General features: G+C 40.7%; 1 protein-coding gene across 7 annotated transcripts in view; it reads left to right on the top strand.

Moving 5' to 3' along the window:
* PRDM5 (PR domain containing 5) overlaps positions 1-19,126 on the top strand; it is a 253,905-nt gene that overhangs the window by 230,307 nt on the left and 4,472 nt on the right. For 6 of the 7 annotated variants that reach the window (XM_010858316.1, XM_010858313.1, XM_010858314.1 and 3 more), the window contains one exon: positions 5,633-5,737. In XM_010858316.1, coding sequence (XP_010856618.1) covers positions 5,633-5,737 — 105 coding nt within the window. Of the gene's footprint in view, positions 1-5,632; positions 5,738-19,126 lie in introns of those variants that run through there. The other variant, XM_010858319.1, reaches the window with a different exon arrangement.

Here is a 19,126-nt window from a genome sequence, read left to right as displayed (position 1 = left end):
GTCCTAATGAGGTGGATGAACCTAGAGTCTGTTATACAGAGTGAAGTAAATTAGAAAAAGACAAATGCTGTATATTAATGCATATATAAAAACATCTATTTCTGCTTTATTGACTATGCCAAAGCCTTTGACTGTGTGGATCACAATAAACTGTGGAAAATTCTTCAAGAAATGGGAATACCAGACCACCTGACCTGCCTCTTGAGAAACCTGTATGCAGGTCAGGAAGCAACAGTTAGAACTGGACATGGAACAACAGACTGGTTCCAAATAGGGAAAGGAGTATGTCAAGGCTGTATATTGTCACCCTGCTTATTTAACTTCTATGCAGAGTACATCATGAGAAACGGTGGCTGGATGAAGAACAAGCTGGAATCAAGATTGCTGGGAGAAATACCAATAACCTCAGATATGCAGTTGACACCACCCTTGTGGCAGAAAGTGAAGAAGAACTAAAGAGCCTCTTGATGAAAGTGAAAGAGGAGAGTGAAAAGTTTGCTTAAAACTCAACATTCAGAAAAGTTAACATCATGGCATCCAGTCCCATCAGTTAAGTTCAGTTCAGTTGCTCAGTCGTGTCCAACTCTTTGCGACCCCAAGAATTGCAGCACACCAGGCCTCCCTGTCCATCACCAACTCCTTCATGGCAAATAGAGGGGGAAACAGTGGCTGACTTTATTTTGGGGCTCCAAAATCACTGCAGATGGTGACTGCAGCCATGAAATTAAAAGATGCTTATTCCATGTAAAGAAAGTTATAACCAACCTAAACAGCATATTAAAAAGCAGAGACATTCGTTTGCCAAAAAAGATCTGGCTAGTCAAGGCTATGGTTTTTCCAGTAGTCATGTATGGATGTGAGAGTTGGACTATAAAGAAAGCTGAGTGCCGAAGAATTGATGCTTTTGAATTGTGGTATTGGAGAAGACACTTGAGAGTCCCTTGGACTGCAAGGAGATCCAGCCAGTCCATCCTAAAGGTCAGTCCTGGGTGTTCATTGGAAGGACTGATGTTGAAGCTGAAACTCCAATACTTTGGCCACCTGATGTGAAAACCTGACTCATTTGAAAGACCCTGATGTTGGGAAAGATTGAAGGCAGGAGGAGAAGGGGACAACAGATGATGAGATGGTTGGATGGCATCACCGACTAGATGGACATGGGTTTGGGTGAACTCCAGGAATTGGTGATGGACATGGAGGCCTGGCGTGCTGCGGTTCATGGAGTTGCAAAGAATCAGACACGACTGCGCAACTGAACTGAACTGAACTGACCTGAGAGCTGAACCACAGTGATCGTGTAAAATAATAATGATTCCATACCAGGCATTACAAATAAGATACTGAAGCCAGGCTTCAGCAATACGTGAACTGTGAACTTCCAGATGTTCAAGCTGGTTTTAGCAAACGCAGAGGAACCAGAGATCAAATTGCCAACATCTGCTGGATCATTGAAAAAGCAAGAGAGTTACAGAAAAACATACATTTCTGCTTTATTGACTATGTCAAAGCCTTTGACTGTGTGGATCACAGCAAACTGTGGAAAATTCTTCAGGAGATGGGAATACCAGACCACCTGCCCTGCCTCCTGAGAAACCTGTATGTAGGTCAGGAAGCAACAGTTAGAACTGGACATGGAACAACAGACCAGTTCCAAATACAAAAAGGAGTACGTTAAGGCTATATCTATCTATCTATCTATCTATCTATATATATATATTATAGCTTATTTAACTTATATGCAGAGTACATCATGAGAAATGCTGGGCTGGAAGAAGGACAAGCTGGAATCAAGATTGCCAGGAAAAATATCAATAACCTCAGATATGCAGATAACATCACCCTTATGGCAGAAAGTGAAGAGGAACTAAAAAGCCTCTTAATGAAAGTGAAAGAGGAGAGTGAAAAAGTTGACTTAAAGCTCAACATTCACAGAACTAAGATCATGGCATCTGGGCCCATCACTTCATGGGAGATAGATGTGGAAACAGTGTCACACTTTATTTTTTTGGCCTCCAAAATCACTGCAGATGGTGATTGCAGCTATGAAATTAAACGACGCTTACTCCTTGGAAGGAAAGCTATGACCAACTTAGATAGCATATTCAAAAGCAGAGACATTACTTTGCCAGCAAAGGTCCGTCTAGTCAAGGCTATGGTTTTTGCAATGGTCATGTATGGATGTGAGAGTTGGACTGTGAAGAAAGCTGAGCACCAAAGAATTGATGCTTTTGATCTATGGTGTTGGAGAAGACTCTTGAGAGTCCCTTGGACTGCAAGGATATCCAACCAGTCCATTCTAAAGGAGATCAGTCCTGGGTGTTCATTGGGAGGACTGATTCTAAAGCTGAAACTCCAGTACTTTGGCCACCTCGTGCGAAGAGTTGACTCATTTGAAAAGACCCTAATGCTGGGAGGGATTGGGAGCAGCAGGAGAAGGGGACAACAGAGGATGAGATGGCTGGATGGCATCACCAACTCGATGGACATGAGTTTGAGTGAACCCTGGGAGTTGGTGATGGACAAGGAGGCCTGGCGTGCTACAGTCCATGGAGCACCAAAGAATCGGACACAACTGAGCGACTGAACTGAACACATAACATAAAAGGGCATTCTGTACAGGGCATGCTAATTAGTACATGGAAAGCATATAAATTTTAGATTATGTTAAACATACATAGTAGGGCTTCCCTGGTGGCTCAGACTAAAGCATCTGCCTGCAATGCGGAAGACTGGGGTTCGATCCCTGGGTTGGGAAGATCCCATGGAGAAGGAAATGGCAACCCTCTCCAGTACTCTTGCCTGAAAAAGTCCATGGATGGACTGAGGAGCCTGATATGCTACAGTCCATGGTGTTGCAAAGAGGTGGACATGACTGAACCACTTCACTTACATAGTAAAAAAAAAATTTTAAGGATAATCACTAAAGTGTGGAAATAGAGTCTGTAAGTTCTATAATAGCACAGGATCAACCCAAACATGTAAGAAAATATAAGGGAGAAAAACTTAGGAAACAGCAAGATAAAAGCAAAGCACAAAATAAAATGTTAGAAACTTATTTAAATATATTATTAATAATGATAAATATTAATAAATAAACATGTTGTATTTTATTATAATGGTAATATATTCTAACAATATAAATTTTAAATAATAACAAAAAGTAATAAAAAGCAAAACTCACTAACGTGAAAAAGTGACATAAGTTTGGATTAAAATTTTTCAGTTGTATGGTATTTACAACAGATGCTCATTGTACCTAAGATATAGACTGTTTGAAATTTAAAAAGATGGAAATACTAGGCAAATACTATTTCCTCTATTTTTAAAGTGAGATATAGTTGACATATAACAACTATATGTTGTGCAACTAAGGTGTGCAACGTTGATTTGGTATGTGTGTATATTGCAATATGATTACATCATAGTGTTAGCGAAAACCTCAATCATGTCATCTAATTATCACTTCTGTGGTAAGAACATTTAGGCTCTAGTCTTTTATCAGCTTTGCAGTATATAGTACGGTTGACTATATTCACATTGCTGTGCATTGAGTCTCCAAACCTACCTTCTAATTCCTAAATTTGTACCTTTGACCAACATTTCAACAAGTCTCCCAACCCTCACAAAATACTAATTTTAAAAAGCTTTTATAGCTATATTATTAACAAATTATTTTAATGTGAAAAAGATGATATAGATAAAGAAGGTCACTTTAAAATGATAAAAGGTCCTATTTTCCACGAGTGTCATAGTTAAATTTATGTGTACTCATTGTGTACATGAGTTTCAAAATTTTTGTTAACTACAGCAATAGAATTCCAAGAATATACTAGATATTGAAGTGTAAAGTTGTTTTTAAAATGATGCATCTTTCTTTAAAAATATGTGTTTATTTGGCTGCTCCGGGTCTTACTTGTGGCACATGGAATCTTTGTTGACATGATTAAGCTCATCGTTGCCACACGTGGGATCTTAATTCCCTGACCAGGGATCAAACCTCTGCGCCCGTGCTGGGAGCACAAAGCCTTAACCACCGAACCACCAGAGAATTCCCTAAAATGGTTATTCGCTTTGTAAAGCTACTTAGCCATTCCGTTTTCTGGGAATGCTGAAGGTGCAATCCCACCTCTAGATATACATACTGTAGGAAATTATGATTGCTCATCTGTGTTCATGGAGAAGGCAATGGCAGCCCACTCCAGTACTCTTGCCTGGAAAATCCCATGGACGGAGGAGCCTGGTGGGCTGTAGTCCATGGGGCCGCTAGGAGTAGGACACGACTGAGCGACTTCACTTTCCCTTTTCACTTTCATGCATTGGAGAAGGAAATGGCAACCCACTCCATTGTTCTTGCCTGGAGAATCCCAGGGACAGGGGAGCCTGGTGGGCTGCCGTCTATGGGGTCGCACAGAGTCGGACATGACTGAAGCAACTTAGCAGCAACAGCATCTGTGTTCAAGTATACACTTGTAAGAATGTTCAGAATAACATTATTTATAAGAATGAAAAATTGGGGAAAACTTAAATATCCACTTCAGCAAAATGTACATAAGCAAATTGTGGTGTTGCCATTGAATGTAATACTATACTCATTAAGAATGAATAAATAGGAGGTACATGTGTTCACAAAAATATTCCATTTCTTAAGCTAGCTGGTGGGTGTACATATGTGATTATTTACATACTGTTTTGTAGGTCTGAATGTTTTCACAATAGTCTTTTAAATACTAAGGAGAAAATATACATAAAAACATGAAATTTAAAACTATATCCTACTACCTCAGTTCAAAAAGCATCTATAGCAATATTTTTAAGCTATATTTGAAAAAAAATCTTATTGCAGTTTTACTTTAAAGAAATCTTTTTATCAATGCTCTGTTTAGTAACTGACCAGCTGTTTTAGTGAAGCAATATGAATAATTTATTTTGCAATTTATTTCAAGCTTAAAAGATGATGACTTGAGTTTCTGGTATCAAAGATGGCTAAGGAATTTGGGTATTTTTTCCCTTGTTCTGTGGAGACACTCTTTTCCTTAAGAGTCTATGATCAGCTATAAATAATGCCTCACTTTTAAAAGTAATTTAGATTTTTTAAAAGAACATCCTTCCTAGGAAAAAAATACTGGACAATAAAAATGAAAATACTTAAAGTCACAGTCTAGTTCTAAGGTCTTAAATTTACCCTCAAAACTTGTTAAACTTTGGTCTGGGCTTTCATTTCCAGGAGTCCCTTTGAGACAGTGAACAGTTTGCAGCATGTAAGCCAGGGGTCCCAAACTGTTTTGTTCAATGATGCCCTTTTAGCAGGCTCTCCAAGATGAATAGAAAACCTCAGAGTTCAGTCTACCAAGTGGTTAGGTCATAGCAATCCTGCAGAATCTCCCTTTGGACAGTCAGGACTGCATGGAAAGAAAGATAGTGACTCTGATGCTGGAGCTGTGAGCCACCTGGTAGTCTTAAGGCTGCCCAACAGGATTTGCGTTCTCCTGTTTTCCCCTGAAAATTTAGGGTTCACGGCACCTCTGAGTATGCTGCCGCACCCTGCAGAACTAGCTAAAATGTGCTCCTGTATACCCCTTCCTGAGGATGACGCTGCACTCATTCGCATTCCTGGCCTCTTCCCTGACTGCAGGAGAAGCCATACAAGTGCTCAGAGTGCGGCAAGGCCTTCAGCCAGAAGCGCGGCCTGGACGAGCACACGAGGACACACACCGGGGAGAAGCCTTTCCAGTGCGACGTGAGTGTGCCTGCCTGCTTCCTGTGGTCCTCCTGTAACCTCCAGAGACAGGAGATACATTCGTGGGGATGTATCCATGCGTCCTTTTGTGCACGTGTGAGTGAGTGTGTGTGTGTGTGTGTGTGTGCGCGCACAGACTTTACAGTGCTAGTCTATTAACGTCTTGTGCTCCTTATTCCTTTTGATTGCATAATCTGTGTAGCCACGTTGTAGCATGTTTTTTTACCCTAGTTTTCTGGCAGTGCCTGAACTTTGATTTTCTTTAAGACATACTTGTACCCTGTTTTAATACAGTTGAGTTGTTATTCCAAGGTGTAAATGCATGATGACTAAGACAGGTTTCATGTGTCTGGCCAAGTCTTTTGACAGGTTAATTATAGTTAACCAGAGATTTAACTGGTTATAGATATTTTTATTTATTTTGTTAAAGCCAAACAATGAATTTCTAAAACAAGTATGCTGCTGCTGCTAAGTCGCTTCAGTCATGTCCAACTCTGTGCGACCCCATAGATGGCAGCCCACCAGGCTCCCCCGTCCCTGGGATTTTCCAGGCAAGAGTACTGGAGTGGGGTGCCATTGCCTTCTCCGAAAATAAGTATAAACTGCTTTAAAAAGTGCCACTGCTGATTGTTTAGATTTTCTGCTTATGACATTTGAAGTGAAATGAAATTATCAACATAGTTGTTCACATTATTAATGAGAGGACAGAAATACTACCCTTGTCTGTAAAATGAATTGGATCATTGATTAATTTAGAGAAAAATGGTTTATCAATGAAGAGCGTCACCATTTTCTTCTGTAAGATTGACAGTAGACAGAAAGTTGACACTGGCGTTAGGGAAAACACTTACTTCTAACACAAAAATAGCGAAAACAGAGAATTGCTGTAGTTTAGTGTAAAAAGCAGAGAAGGCAATAGCACCCCACTCCAGCACTCTTGCCTGGAAAATCCCATGGACGGAGGAGCCTGGTGGGCTGCAGTCCATGGGGCCGCTAGGAGTAGGACACGACTGAGCGACTTCACTTTCCCTTTTCACTTTCACACATTGGAGAAGGAAATGGCAACCCACTCCAGTGTTCTTGCCTGGAGAATCCCAGGGACGGGGGAGCCTGGTGGGCTGCCATCTATGGGGTCGCACAGAGTCAGACACAACTGAAGCAACTTAGCAGCAGCAGCAGCAGCAGTGTAAAAAGAAACTTTGAAATTGTGATGTGTGATGTTGCCCAGTTAACAGTTATCTTTCAATGTCAAGGGAAACTGAAGGACTCATCCCCTTGGCATATTTTGCAGCTTAAAGGGTGGGGTAAGCAGTCTGTATGAATAGAAATCACAGACATACGCTGCTTTCCTTGTCTTTCCATGAAACTGGTGGTAAGGTTAAGGTAGCAGTGTACTACCAGGGGACTGCTCACAAAAAATACATTTATCAACAGTGAACTTCTGTTAAGGAGAGAACTATTGGTAGAAAACGAAATGCACACATGGGGAGCTCTAAATCCTGAACAGGGGGTACAGTCAGTTTAACAATTTAATGGATTGAGCATTCAATCCATTGGTGCTTCCACTGGAATCATTTTCATAAAAACAAAACTTATTTGGATCATTTAGTTACACAAGTACACAAGTGATACAAGAAATGAAGTATTAACTGTATAATGACATCTTTCTACCATCACACTGCATGACTTGTATTTATGCTGAATATCTTCTTCATAGACTACTTCCTTAGTCTACTATTTACTGGACCATGGTGTTATTAAAAAAAAAAATTATCCTACAAGCATGATGCTTTCCATCTACTTCTATCCCATTTACTTCTATCAGATGTTCATCTCTCTGGGCCTTATCTGCAGTCCAGACTGGTTTACTGAGGAAAGATGCAAGTTTAATGCCTCCAAAACTTCCCTGAAATTCAGCCTGCTCAGGGAACTGGCTGGCTGTTCAGTCTTGTCCTCTTAACCTACTTAGTCCACATAGAAGTCACCCTTTCTCACCCCACTGCCAGCCAGCTCCTTCCTAAGTATTAATAGTTCTCAAATCCATTGCCTCCTCTGTTTCGGTTCCCAATAGCAGTGCATAGCCTAGACCCTCACCTCACTATTTCTTATTGCATCCAACCTTCAATGTATGTGTTCTCCACCACCACCAAGATGATTTTTTTTTAAATCAAAATGAAATTCACATAAAATTAACTATTTTAAAGTGCACCATTTAGTGGCACTTAGTACTTTGACAGTAATGTGCAGCCATCCCCTTCGTTCGAAAACATTTTACCATCTCCAAATAAAGTTCCCTACAATTCCCTCACTCTCCCCAGACCCTGGCAAGCCCCAGTCTGCTCTTCTCTATATATCTACCTGTATTTTGTATTTTTACTATAAGTGAATCATATAATATGTGACCTTTTATGACTGACTTCTCTCACTGAGCACAATGTTCTCAAGGATAATCTACATTGTAGCTTATTTAGTATATTACCTTGTATGGCTGAATGATATTCCATTGTATGTATATGTCACAATTTGTTTACCTGTGTCAGCTGATGAATGTTTGGGTTGTTTTTACTTTCTGGCTATTGTGCATACTGCAGAAACAAAGGCGTTTATACATGTTTTAAGTACCTGTTTTCAGTGATTTTGGTCATGTACCGAGAAGTGGAATTTCTGTGTGCATATGGTGATTCTGGGTTTGAGTTTCTGAGGAACTGCCATACTGCTTTTCACAGTGGTTGCACCATTTTATATTCCCACCAGGAATACATAAGGATTCCTGTTGCTCATCATTTTTGTCAACACTTAATATTTTCTCTTTTATAAAATTATATTCATCTTAGTAGATGTGAACTGGTGTATCATTGTGGTGATTTACATTTCCCAAGGGATTAATGATGTTGAATATCCTTTCAGCAAATGTGTGTACTTGTTTTTTTGTTTATGTTCTTTGGAGAAATGTCTGTTCAAGTCCTTTGCCCATTTTAAAATTATGTTGCTTGTCTCTTTGTTGTTGAGTATGAGAAACTAGATATTAGACCCTTATCAGATACGATTGCAAATATTTTATTTCATTTTATTAAATATATGTCCTCTTTTCACTTTCTTTGTTCTTTGATACGTAAAACTTTTCAGTTTTGATGTTTAATTTATCCATTTTTTCTCTTTGTCACTATGCATTTTTGGTCCTATTTGAGAATATACTGCCAAACTCAAGGTCATAAAGATTTACCTTTATGTTTTTATCTAAGAGTTTTCTAATTTTACCTCTAAGGTTTAGATAATATAAATCCATATCAAGTTAACTTTGTGTGTATGGTGTGTGGTAGAGGTCCATTGTTTTCCATTTTTTCAGTCTTTTACTATTGAATATGATCTTAATTATGCACTTAAAAAATAACTTCCCTTTATTATATTGAAGAAGTTCTAGTTTCCTGAATATTTTTATCAAAACAGGATTTTGAATCTTGTCGAATGCTCTTCTGAATCACTTGACATCATTTTCTTTCGTTTTGTTCTGTTAATGTGGTATATTACATTGTTTGATTTTTTTTCCTTTTTTTTTATGTTGAACTACCATTACAGTCCTAAGATAAACACTGCTTTGCCATGGCTTTGTGTGTGTGCGTGCTCAGTCATGTCTGACTCTCTGTGACCCCACTAGGCTCCACTGTCCATGGAATTTTCCACACCAGAATACTGCAGTGGGTTGCCATATCCTCCTCCAGGGGATCTTCGCAACCCAGGGATTGAACCTGTGTCTCCTACATTGGCAGGCAGATTCTTTACCACTGAGCTGCCTGGGAAGCCCCTTGTCATGGCTCATAACCCTCTTACTATGATTTTGGATTCAGCTTGTTAGGGTTTTTTTGTTTGTTTGTTTCATCTTGTTTTCTGATTGTTCATTTGAAGAGTTTTTCATATATTCTCATTGTTTTCTTTCATTGTAATATCTTTGGTAGTGATATCAAGGTCATGCTGACCTCACAGAGTGAGTAGCAAGTGTTCCTCCTCTTCTATTTTTTGTAAGAGTGTAAGAGAATTGGTGTTCATTTTTCTTTAAATGCTTGGTAGAATACATCAGTGAAACTACTAGGTTCTAGACTTTTCTTTGTTGAGAGGATTTTTGATTTGGTCTTTTTACTTGTTATAGGTATCCTGAATTTTTCTATTTCTTGTTGAGTCAGTTTTAGTATTTGTGTATTTCTAGGAATTTGTCCATGCTGACTAGGTTATCTGGTTTGTTGGCATGCAGTTCATAGTGTTCTTTTATAATCAATGGGCTTTCCTGGTGGCTCAGATGGTAAAGAATCTGTCTGCAATGCAAGAGACCAGGGTTCAGTCCCTCAGTCAGGAAGGTCCCTGGGAGAAGGGAACGGCTACCCACTCCAGTATTCTTGCCTGAAGAATTCCACGGACAGAGGAGCCTGACGAGCCAGGAATTAGACACGACTGAGCAACTAACACACACTTGTAATCAATCCCTTTCTTTCTTTGGGTTTGGTATTAATATCACAGTGTGACTTCCTCAATATAAACTCAATCTTGCTTCTCTGTGATGAATTCTCACAACCTGTAAGGTAAAATCCACCTTCCTACTTGACTGAAAAATTACTCTGGTCTTTGTCAATTCTTACTATTTTGTATCTTAATAATTCCTTATCTGTCAGTACTCTGCGGTTTCTTTGCGGTGACTCTTACAGTTTCCTGAAGCAGCAGTATTGCTTCATATCTCTGTCTCTTGTTGCAGGTAGCTTGCATACACCGTTCCTTATGCCTAGAATATCCTTTTCTGCTTCTGGTCCCACTGCCAAGTATATGTCTATATATGCATATTTCTGCTATATACGTGTGTGTATGTATATATACATGCATATGTACATGTGTATAACATTTGAGTGGCACTGAGTAAAACTGTAAAGAAGAAACTGATGTGCATCTATCTCAGTTCTGGAGATAGCACAGTTGTGCTTCAATACGCCACTGCACTCATCAAACTACCCTAACCCCTTAGGCCCAGTCATTCCATGCAGTGCAGCTCCCCCACATGCGATACCTATTAAAATGTAAATGTCTTTATGACTACACATATGGTACCTGACTTCCAAATTCTTCTTTCTCCTGCCTCGATCTCTCTTTTGGACTCTAGGCAAATACTGTGAATTGCCTATACAGCATGTCTCCTCTCTCTGAACATGTTTCCTTCAACTGTCCAACTCTCTCTGAGAATTCCATCTCGAAATAGCCCAAACCAAAGGTCTGAGCCTCATGTCTCACAGCTTTTTTCCCCTGAGCTATAACCAGTAGCATCATCTAGTTGAGATTCTATAGCAAGAAAGGCACAGTGATCCACAGTTTGTATGTATTCTCTGTGATTCCACTATAGTCCAGAAATGCTGTGTCCAACTCTTGCAACCCCATGGGACTGTAGCTCGCCAGGTTCCTGTGTCCATGGGATTTCCCAGGCAAGAATACTGGAGTATGTTGCCATGAGCTCCTCCAGGGGATCTTTTCAACCCAGGGATCGAACCCACGTCTCTTATGTCTGCTGCATTGGCAGGTGGGTTCTTATCACTAGTGCCACCTGGGAAGCTCCTTTTCTAGGAAGCAGTTGAAGCTCCCAGGGATTGAGTGGCTTGCCTGTCATTCACTGCTCATAACTGGCCAAGTCAGGATTCCAGGGATCAGATCCAGGCAGCTGCCTCTCAGCCCAGTGGTTCCCGACCCTCTTTGCTTCTCTGTGCTTCTCAAACCTGTCACCCTCTCTAAATTTCCACTGCCACCATCACTTTCTCACTCCCTGCATCCAGGGCAGTAGCAAATCTGATTGACTCTGTAAATAAATTAAGAGTGAACAGTCCTCACACTTCCCCAGCTACCAGCCTAGTTTCCTGTAATAGTGCAATAGCTGTTTTTATTTTTTAGTAGGAGCATAATTGGTTTACCACGTTGTATATTTTCTGCTGTACAACAACGTGAATCAGCTGTAAGTATACATATATCCCCTCCCTCTCACCACACCCATCCCACCCCTCTAGGTCATCACAGAGCAGGGTAGGGGACGAACTGAAGCTGAGCACTGACACGTACATATACACTACCATGTGTAAAGCAGCCAGCTGGTGGGAACCTGCTGCACAGCACAGTGAGCTCAGCTCAGGACAGCGGCTTCTTAATTGGTCTCTCTGCTTCTGTCTTTGCTCCTGACCGAGTGTCCTCAACTGGCCACCCACAGGGATCTTTCCAGCACCTGAGTCAGGTTTCATATATGCATGTAGATTGTGTATGCATTATATGAGCCTCGTTTGCTCAGACTCACTTTAGAGTGAAAGCCACGGTCTTGCCGGAGTCTGGATTACTGCATGATGAGCACCCCACGCTGCTGCCCCAGCCTCTCTGCCCTCAGCACCACCTCCACTCGCTCCGCTACATGGCGTCCTTGCCGTTCTTGCAGATGCACTGAGTGCGCCCTGTGAACTGGTCTTGACACCTGCTGTTTCCGCAGCCCGGCGCGCCCTCCTCGGGTATCTCCATAGCCTGTCCCTGCACTGCTTTCCGTTCTCGGCTCAGGCTTCTGTCTCTCTCACTCCCATTACTCTCTTAACTCTCACCCCATAGTCGTCTTCTCCTTCACTGTACTCAGGTTCCCCTGAAATAGTACATGTTTTTAAAATCATTTATCATCTGTTATAAGATCCTCGACAACAGTGTTTCTCTTCTTTGTTTACTGCAGTATTTCCAGCCCTAGAACAATGCCTAGCATGTAAGAAGCCTTCAGAGAGTATTTTCAAGGAAAGAACAAATGAATTCATGACCACTCTCTTAGTGTCCAAATCATTTCTAACTTGGGGAGGAATAATACTTGCTCTCCGTGACCCCAGTTGTGTACCCTGTAGCTTGCTGACTAAATTATACCTTAGCATCTGTCTCTTCTTCAGTTCTCACCACTCGCATCCTTCCAGTCTTCTGATTGCCAGGGTCTCTGGGGTTCAGCTCCAGCCTTCTGACTTCCTTCTCTCAGGTTACGCCTCTGGCAGCCTCACAGCCTCAGCCTGAGGGAATGGTTTTCACTTCCCCACCTGAGCCTTGCTCCCTGCTCCTCTGTACCTGTGTGTGTCTTCTTCCCTCTCCCTGCAATGTCGCTCCCCACCTTAGGGCACTGTAACCCCTGCGCATCTGGGTAGAATTCAGCGTGCCCTCCTCTGTGTCTTTCTTGACATTTAGTTCATGGCATTGCAAGCATTTCTCCTTGGCACCCTGGACTCCACAAGGGCAGGACAGAGTGGTCTTTGTCACTGTGCTCCTTACTGAAGTAGTAGACACTTACCTCTGTGTGGTAAGTACTTGGTAACTGAAAATGTCTGTATAGAATTCTAACACTGTATCCAAGGACTTTCTGTTAAACATGTTGTTTCACTTTTAAGACAAAATCAGTTTACCTTCAGCCTAGAAAAAGAATAAAATTTTTTCCCCGTTTTTGGGCCTATGAATTAATACTAAGGTGGCATAGGTTGAAGGGTTGTATCGCAGGTGGAAAGACAGAGGAGGAGGCATCCCTGTTGGAAGTCCTTTCTACTCTCCCATATTTTTAAAAGACTATAATCATACTTATGTTTGACTGATTTATACAGAGCATCAGTTTGAAGTCTCTTCATGACTGCATTTAAGTTCATGAAAACGTAGCTTTTAACATGTAGGTAGCAACTTAGCAGCAGCAGCAGTCAGTTTCACAGCCATGACATCACTGCTCTGCTGACATTTAACCTTCTGTCCTGGCCCTCGTTCAACAACCTGTCGGATCGTTCCCATCCCGTGTCCTGTTGGAGCTTCCAGGACCCTTAATTCTGAGCCATCATCAATGACTCAGCATCCTGCTCAGCTTCCTTTCTTTTCCTCCAGCTCACTGACGCCGTAACTCTCCCGTGGTGACTGTATCGGTGGACTTCCTCTTTGTATCCTTCACAGCACACTGGTGAGATGAGCTGTCTGAGGATCTTTTTTTTTTTTCTCAAAGAGATTTTCATTTCTGAAAAAAATGGAGTCAGCCAGGCAAATGGAAGAAAGTACAGGGGGCTCACATATCTCTGTTTGAAGTGAGAGCCTTTAATAATAGCTGGCCTGTGGGAGGTGGTATAGACGCTGAACCCAGATTGTCTGGATTTAAATCCTAGAAACCACTTCCTAGTTCTGTGACCTTGGGCAGCCTGCTTGAAAGTGTGGAAGTGTGTGTCAGTTTCCTTCTGTAAATTGGGGATAATAGTACTGGTATCTATCTAAAAGGGTTTGAGAACTGAACAAGCTGATGTTTAGAAATTGCTAAGGGTGGTTCCTGGCACACGGTGAAAGCAGCTGTTAGTGCTTAAACCTAGTCCCTGTGCCAGATACTGAAGTAAAACAGTGAACAAGGTGCCGTGTCCTCTGCTCTCATGGAAATCACATTCTTGTGGAGTATAGCCTTAAATCAACCTGAATAAATGTCTGATTGCATTTTATGATAAAGACTGGGCAAGGGGGAAAGGAGGGTGCTATGAAGGAGTAGTTAGGGAAGAATTCTCTGAGTAACCTAAAAGATGGAATCAGCCATGGGGGAAAGAGCATTCTAGGCTCAGGGAACAGAACAGAGCCTGATAGTGGAAAAAGGAAGGGGTGTTCGGGGAAGTAAGAAAGCAGGTGGAGCTAGAGCTCGGTGAGAGAGAGAGGGACCAGTACAGTTGGAGAGCAGACTGGGAGCCTTATAGCCACAGCAAGGAATTTGTTTTGAATCTAATTTCAACAGGGAGCCATTGAAGAATTTGGTATCTGTTGTTCCTTTGGACATCAGGTTTAGAGTAAGGAGCCAGGGGCAGAGAAAATAGGAAACACATTTTAATTCTTTCTTATTTATGATCCCAGTTCATTTAGACTTATAAAACAGTTTAGAGTTTCCTTTACTTGAAAATAATCTCTAAAGATACCTTTTTTGGTTTTTCCAGAATTATTCCATAGCCTTTAAGTTATTTATATTGCTCATAGGGATTGTATCAATCATCTGTCTAACTTCCTCCTCCTTTCTTTTAATAAATATCAGTGGAGTGACTACTCTTGCCCTCCCGTTCTTTAGACTAGTAAGGAGAGACATTAGAAAGCACACAATTAATTGATTACACTTGAGGTAAGTGTTACCAAGAAACTGTAAAGGCTACCATGAGAGCGTTTGGTGGAAGACTTCTACTGGCAGACACACCCTGAGGAACATGTGGGAGGCAGCTAGAAAAGAGGAGTGAGAAAGTCCTGAGGTCGGAAGATGTGGTGTCATCACCAGCCCACACTAAAGCTGAGCGGTTGGGCTAGAGTTTAGTGAGTTTCCATCAAAGTAAGGAGGGATCCAGGGAACAATTTGTAGGTAGCAATATGATATTTGTCCTTTTGAAATTCCTCCAGCCGCTGGGTGGAGCTAGGACAGTAGGGGATAAGGGTGCATGCAGAAGGATCCAGGTTGTGTTTATAACCTGGGTACTTTTGACAGTGTGAAATTGTCCACAAGTCACAGGGAATTTTGCCTCTCTGCCCCTATACAATATGCAGGCAGTAACCCCCATTCTTGAGGACAGTTACACATCCCCCCTAATTCCGAACACTTTCCTGAGAGGAGGGAAAATTGTACCACTGTTTGAGAACCACTGACATTGGCTGTTGTAATAATCTACACTTTGGTTTCCAGAGTGAGGCACTGCATATCCCAGGAGGCTAGGAGGCATCCCTGGGGAAGAAGGAAAGAAACATGACAGCTTTAATCCCTGCCCATCATATATGATAAAAGTGGGGACAAAATTAAGCTTTGTATCACTGAACAGAGGGCTTGGTGCCCTGGTCCCCAGGTAGTCTCAGGTGATGTGCGCACTCCGAGGTAAGAGCAGCAGTTCCACAGGGACGCAGGCTGTCACTTGCTTGTTTCTGTGCATTGTCAGCTTTGTGATTTATGTGTGCCCATGAAGTAGAGATGTGGATTCTGTTATCTGTTTTAAAATAGAGTACAGAAGAGTCCTATACAGAAACCACAGATTGAAAATTATATTAATAATATAAGAACAGAGTAACAAAAAGAAAACAGCAGAGTTAAAATGACTAGTTAGCAGTAAATTTAGATTAAAAAATGACACCATCATATCTGGAAAAAAGTAAACCAAAAATTGAAATTATCCAGAAGAGACACTTATTTGTCTACACTTTTGTTAAAGATGACTTTGAGTCTAAATATACTATATCATATCTTAGATTTTGCCTAATGAAAGTATGAAGTCATAATTATTAGCACAAAACTTTGCTTCATCTTTTTGACATGCTTTTAAAAGTTTGTCTTTAGTAGTATAACTTACAGCTTAGTACACTTGGTATATTTTATTGACAAGTACAGATAAGTGGTGCCTGCTGAAATCTTTTCTTTTGGCTGGAGAAGCACTGGTCTCGGCAGATAATAGTTTGTGCTCAGCTGTGGCAGCAGAGATGGAGACAATTACATGTCTTCTAGAAACGTGTATGGGGAAGACGTGGTGGTGACTCAGTGAGGTGGGAACCAGAGAGAAACAGATCGAGGCTGAGCCATATCTCTAGCAGATGTCAGACAGGTGGCACTTTTTTTTTAAGAGAATTAGATTTGGGAGACAGTCTTTTTTTTAAATTACAGTTGATAAGTTACAGGTATACAATACAGTGATTCACAATTTTAAAGGTTATATTTCATTTACAGTTATTATAATATATTTGCTGTACTTTCTGTGTTGTATATCTTGTAGCTTAATATATACCTAGTAGTTTGTACCTGTTAATCCCCTGCCCCTGGATTGCCCCAGCCTCCTCCTCACTCTCCACTGGTAACCACTAGTGTGTCCTCTCTCTCTGTGAGTCTGCTGCTTTTTGTTAGAGTCACTAGTTTGTTGTACTTTTTAGATTCCAGTTCTGTGTAAGACAGTAAATTTGAAGTGTGTTATTCAACAAGCATTTAAATCCTCCACTGTACAGATCAGGAGAGAAGACTGAGTCAGAGATAGGTATTGGCAAGTGAGCTCCATACAAACAGTCACAAAAAGCATGACTATGATGAAGATAACCAGGGGAGAAAACAGTTAGTGAATGGAGACATGGACTAAGGAACAGACACTGTGACGAGGGGGAAATGGCCAGAAACACAGAAGGAAAGCAAGGAGAGTCGGTCCTTACAGAAACTAAATGAAAGGCAGAAGGAAAGGGCCAGGCGTGCCGTGCGATGCTGGAACTTCATGCCAAATGAGGTTTCAGGAGTCCCTACTGCCATGCGGAGGTTGTTGGTGATGCACGGAAGTAGTTTAGAGAGTTGAAAAGGACTTACTAAGGCAGAATTCTGGTGGGAGTGGGCTTGAGGCACGGATGGAACATGAGGATGTGCACCCTTCAATCAACCAAGTGTACTTTTTCCATTCCAAAGTAGTATTTGGTTTCTAATTATAAAAGTTTCCTTTTCTGTTTCAGAAAAATTAGGAAATACGGAAGGGAATAAAGATAGAAATAAAATGATCAAATTTCTCAACTGATGTCAACTAATATTAATGTCAGTCTCTTGATATTTTCCTCCAGTACTTATTTATATATAGTTATGATCTTTATTTCAGTATTATAAATTAAATTGTACATTACTATTATTCTGTTTTCTTGCCTTTACATTTTCTCTTGCCTTTAAGTATTTTTTGAAGTATGATTTTTTTTAACCAGCTGAGAAGTATTTCTTCATCTGGCTATATAAAATATGAATATACTCTTAAACTTTGGGCAAGTAAGTCATTTGTAGTACTCCACTTCTGTGAATAATTCCGTGATGAACATCTTATTTGTACATCTTGAACTAAGAGCTCTTCATACAGATAGCACTCCTGGTTCTTTTAAGGCTTGTGAAAATACTAATAATCTCTGTCCAAGATGTTTTGGGGTGAGAGCTTCTCAGTACCATTACACTCCCATCAGCATCATTTTCTGTAATTGTGCATATTCTATTCCCTGTTTTAAAATCATGTTTGGGCATATGTCTGTGTGTTAGTTAATCGGTGCATTTCTTGAAAATCCCGTGAGTTTGTGTTTTCCTTTTTACCCTAATTTCAGTCTTAAAGGGTACTCAGTATTTTATATCACTTATCATAACTTAAGTATTATATCATCTGTCCTTGTATTTTATGCACTTTCATATTCGTGAGTTTTTCCTTTTTATCCCCTGATTTTTACTACATGAAACTACCCAGCTTTGTTTCTTAGAAACTGTTTAAAGGTATGTACTCTGTTTTAAATTATGGCTGTAAAACTTTTTTCACAATAAGACGTGTCATTTCCTAAGCTTGATTGGAAGCATTGTCTTTGTTCTGGAAAATGATTCTATTTGCCTTAAAATCATCTGTATATTACACGGAACTGCTACTCTTGATAGTAGCTGTGTTCCCTCTATCACACATGGTGACTGCTGTGGTTTCTTCTTTCCAACCTGCTGATGATTCTTCTTGACAGAGAAGATGAAAGAGAAGAAAACAGGCACTAACGTTTATTGAGTGTCTGCAATATAGCATCTATTTGCATAGGTTACCTCATTTAACCTTAATTCTGGGAGGTAATGTTCATTGTGATCATTTTATAGCTGACAGAACTGAAGTTAAAAGGCATAACTTGTTCATCAAAACTTCCTTAGTAAGTGTTAGAATCAGATTGAAACTCTGTGAGTTAATTCAACGAATACTTAGTGCTTAGTCTGTAGGCACTGTCTGCCCCTTAAGATACATGAGTGAATAGAACATACGCAGATCCTCTGCCTTCGTGGGCCTAAGGTCAGGATGCCAGGGTAGTTGTAGGTTTAGTGAGGGGCTTTCTTCCTGATTGTGTCCTCACACGGCCTTCCTTGGTGTGTGCAGGCAGAGAAACAGAGAAGAGAATCTGTATCTCTTCCTGATTTTGTGAGGGTGTGAATCCCATCACAGGACTCCATCCTCGTGAGCTCATCTGCACCTCAGGATCACCCAGTTCCTGCACCTCCGTAATCATCACCTTGAGGATTAGGGCTTTAACTTGGGAGTTTTGAGGGGATACAAGCATTCAACCCACAGCAGACTCTAAAACTTTCTTCCTTTAGATCATCCTAGGCTGCTACTTCTGTATAATGCAAAATACATTGTTGGATTACTCTCTCTCCTTACCACATCGGGGGCTTGTCCTTCTGAATTTCTTGTTGCTATCAACATAAAATCCCCCTTCTCCCATAAAGAGAGAGGTGAATATTTTTATTTGCTTTTGTATTTTCACAAGCTTCACCTCATTCAGAATCTCAGCTTTCATTCCAGTATTTTACAGGCCTTTACCTCTCCCATTGTATTCATTGTATTTTTCATGGAATTTTCACATTAGGAGTTC

The sequence above is a fragment of the Bison bison genome, unplaced genomic scaffold (genome assembly GCF_000754665.1).
Source record: "Bison bison bison isolate TAMUID 2011002044 unplaced genomic scaffold, Bison_UMD1.0 scf7180017864385, whole genome shotgun sequence".
NCBI classification, from domain to species: domain Eukaryota; kingdom Metazoa; phylum Chordata; class Mammalia; order Artiodactyla; family Bovidae; genus Bison; species Bison bison.
This window is presented reverse-complemented; position numbering and strand designations above follow the sequence as displayed.